This window comes from Macadamia integrifolia, unplaced genomic scaffold, assembly GCF_013358625.1.
Source record: "Macadamia integrifolia cultivar HAES 741 unplaced genomic scaffold, SCU_Mint_v3 scaffold1057, whole genome shotgun sequence".
NCBI classification, from domain to species: Eukaryota; Viridiplantae; Streptophyta; class Magnoliopsida; order Proteales; family Proteaceae; genus Macadamia; species Macadamia integrifolia.
The window spans coordinates 88,714-91,490 of NW_024868069.1; the positions used below are offsets into that span (position 1 = coordinate 88,714).

Here is a 2,777-nt window from a genome sequence, read left to right on the forward strand (position 1 = left end):
AAAAAAAAAAAAAAAAAAAAAAACCTATAAGGTGCCACTTCACATAAGGCGGAGCACTGCCTTACCATCTATAGATTGCATGGCGCTGGTAAGGCGACGCCTTAGCAGCGCCTTAAAAAACTATGGTCTACTCCTCTCAATACTCCTTGAGAGATTTTCGCTGTGTTTCTTTTACCGGGCAAGAAACAAGCCTTTACAATCGTCTTAGTTACGGGTCAAGTGTAACCCACTCTTGAGTCCAAGCAAGAGCAACTCAATATACTCTTGAGTACCGGCAAGAGAACCGAAAGTAGAAATGTAAATGAAATACAAATTACAAGAGTTGAACAATGTTACTCATAGTGCATAGAACAAATACTCTTGTGTAATCATGCAAGTGAATGAATGTAATGAATGAGCAGAACTTGCACTTGAAGCTTCCAAATGAAAATGGCTTGAATGTTTGAAGCTTCTACTTTCTCTTGTCACTCTTAGCTTATAGCTATGCTCTCAATCTCTCTTTCTTTTGCAATATAATGCTCACTTTTGTATGCCCGAATGCATCAAATGGCTGTGTGGAGAGGTGTCTAAAACCATGCCTAAGAGAGGGTATTTATAGCCAAGAGAGTGAGTGAGAAGAGGATGAAAAAATCCTCCAACGGATCTATTTTCTCTGATCCGGATTCAATATAGCCGTTTTATGACCGGTGGGAGATTGAGGTTCTGTCCTGATCTGGATCTCCGGATTGGAGATTTTTCAATCCAGATTAATCCAGATCTCTGGATCCCATCCGGATTCAACCTGACTGAATCCGGATGCCACTGTCTGTCAATTTTCTAACAGACAGTGTAATCTGGATTACACTGAAAGTGAATCAGGATTGGGTTTCAAGGCTGTTTAGACTGTTCTTTGGTCCACCTTTTTCCAACCTTTTGGGAACCCTTTGGGGGCATTTTGGTCATTTGCCTAAGGTCTTCTAAATGCATTTTACAATACGTATGCATGTGTCTGCGTGTTTACAATTGTATGTGCGTAAAATCTTCGATTTTCATCTTCAACTCTTCTTGTCTTCATTCTTGAGAACTCTTCAAATTGCTTGAGCTTGGTTTTGATATCTTCACTTAGCATCACTTAATTTGATCTCGGTTTTTGTTGATGTCTTCACTTTAGTGTTCTTCTTTTCCCGATTCGATCAGCATGTTGACAAGAAGGTTAGTAGCTGCACTCTTTGTTTGTTATCACCAAAACATGAATGTGGAAGTGGGATTTTCCCAACAAGGTGTACTTTCAAAGCTATTGTTTTATGCAGTTCAATTTGGAATAATATCCAATAAAAATTTGGAAAATGAAAATATCATACTATCTTAACAAGATACACTCCATCCTTGCACCATGATATTTTTGGGCTTAAGCAAATCCAACGCTTTAACAATAAGAATATCCAACACCTATAAACCCTCAATTTATTAGTATACTACTAGTAATTTTAAGAGAGAATTTCTTAATGATTTACTTTGTATAGATTAAGTTTCTCATTATTTTTAAGGAAAAAGGTTCTCTAGACAGGCAAGTCTAGAGAACTTGAACAACTATTACTGTAGCAGCAAGATTAAGGAATAATTTGGGGTTTTTGGTGTCAAATTTTAAGATCTCCTTTCGGTATTAGCTCTACTTTTTTTTTTGGGAGCTAGAGTGTACCCTCAGCGACCAAATCCTTCTAATAGGGGTGGCAGTCATCCTATCAATCTGTGAAGTCACACTCTGAGAATGAGAATGTGTACAATGCTTGAGAGCGTGCTCTGAAAAAAAAAACCAATCTCGCTTTAGAGTATGCTTGAGGTGAACTGAAATTTTGACTTAGTTGGACAGGTCGAAATTCTATTGGATCAAACATTGAGGATATATTTTTGTTTCACTATTATTTATTTTTCAACTTAAAGAAGCTTAAGAGTCTTTATATACAGTAATGGGAACACTTAGATACGCTCAGAGGCTGCTACCCACTGTAGATTACTTTTTATTTTTACACTTGCGGTTTCTCTTCCACGCAAGTTTTCGCTTTCATTTCTTCTTTGGCACTTAAAAGATTTTATCTGTATCCAGCAAGTATGGTTGTAGAAATGGTTTGAAATGTTTTTTCTTGGGTATTTTTCAAAATTATGATTCTCTTTTGGGTGCAGAAGAATTATAATTTAAATTCTGCAACTTTCTACAGGTCATTCATCCTTCTAAGGATCCAATTTTGAAGAAGTATCATGATGCCAAATATCGGGTTTTCCAGGAGCTTTATGAGCAGCAGCTGTCTCGTCGTAAAACCATGGCTGAAGCATTAGCATAGATGCTTCTGTTGTTTAAGGTTAAACTAGTCATTATTCAGATATACAGCAGTGGTTTAAATGTAGAATAGCATCTTAAGAAATAAATTTGCTGCACAAAACCTGTTCACTGGTGACTTTTTGGAGTGTAACTAGGTAAATTTTCATGTGAAATAAGTCCCAAATGCCAGTATGCAATTGCAAGATTCAGCTTCAGTTGCTTCATTTATTTATTTTAATTTCACAAAAGTGGATAAGACAATACTCAGATCATGACTGGTATCTGGGATGACCTTTTATATATAATGCACCGCTTCAAATGGTCCAACACACCTAGAGATGTTCCTCCACTTGAATGGAAAAAAACCACGGGAAAAGAAGCTTGTTTTGAATTTCATGTGGATTTAGTTCACAATTGATTTTTCCATTATTTTCTCGAGAAAAATGTTTTATTTCCCCCCCCCCCCCCACCCCCCGGCCCA

The 2,777-nt window shown here is 37.0% G+C and overlaps 1 protein-coding gene across 1 annotated transcript in view; it reads left to right on the forward strand.

Annotated features, from left to right (window-relative positions):
- The window catches only part of LOC122062509 (FGGY carbohydrate kinase domain-containing protein-like), a 72,907-nt gene extending 70,396 nt beyond the window's left edge, over positions 1–2,511 (forward strand). Inside the window, exon 10 of the mRNA XM_042626149.1 lies at positions 2,196–2,511. Within this exon, the coding sequence (XP_042482083.1) occupies positions 2,196–2,318 (123 nt within the window). The 3' untranslated portion in view covers positions 2,319–2,511. The remainder of the gene's footprint in view (positions 1–2,195) is intronic.
- The last annotated feature ends 266 nt before the right edge of the window (positions 2,512–2,777 follow it).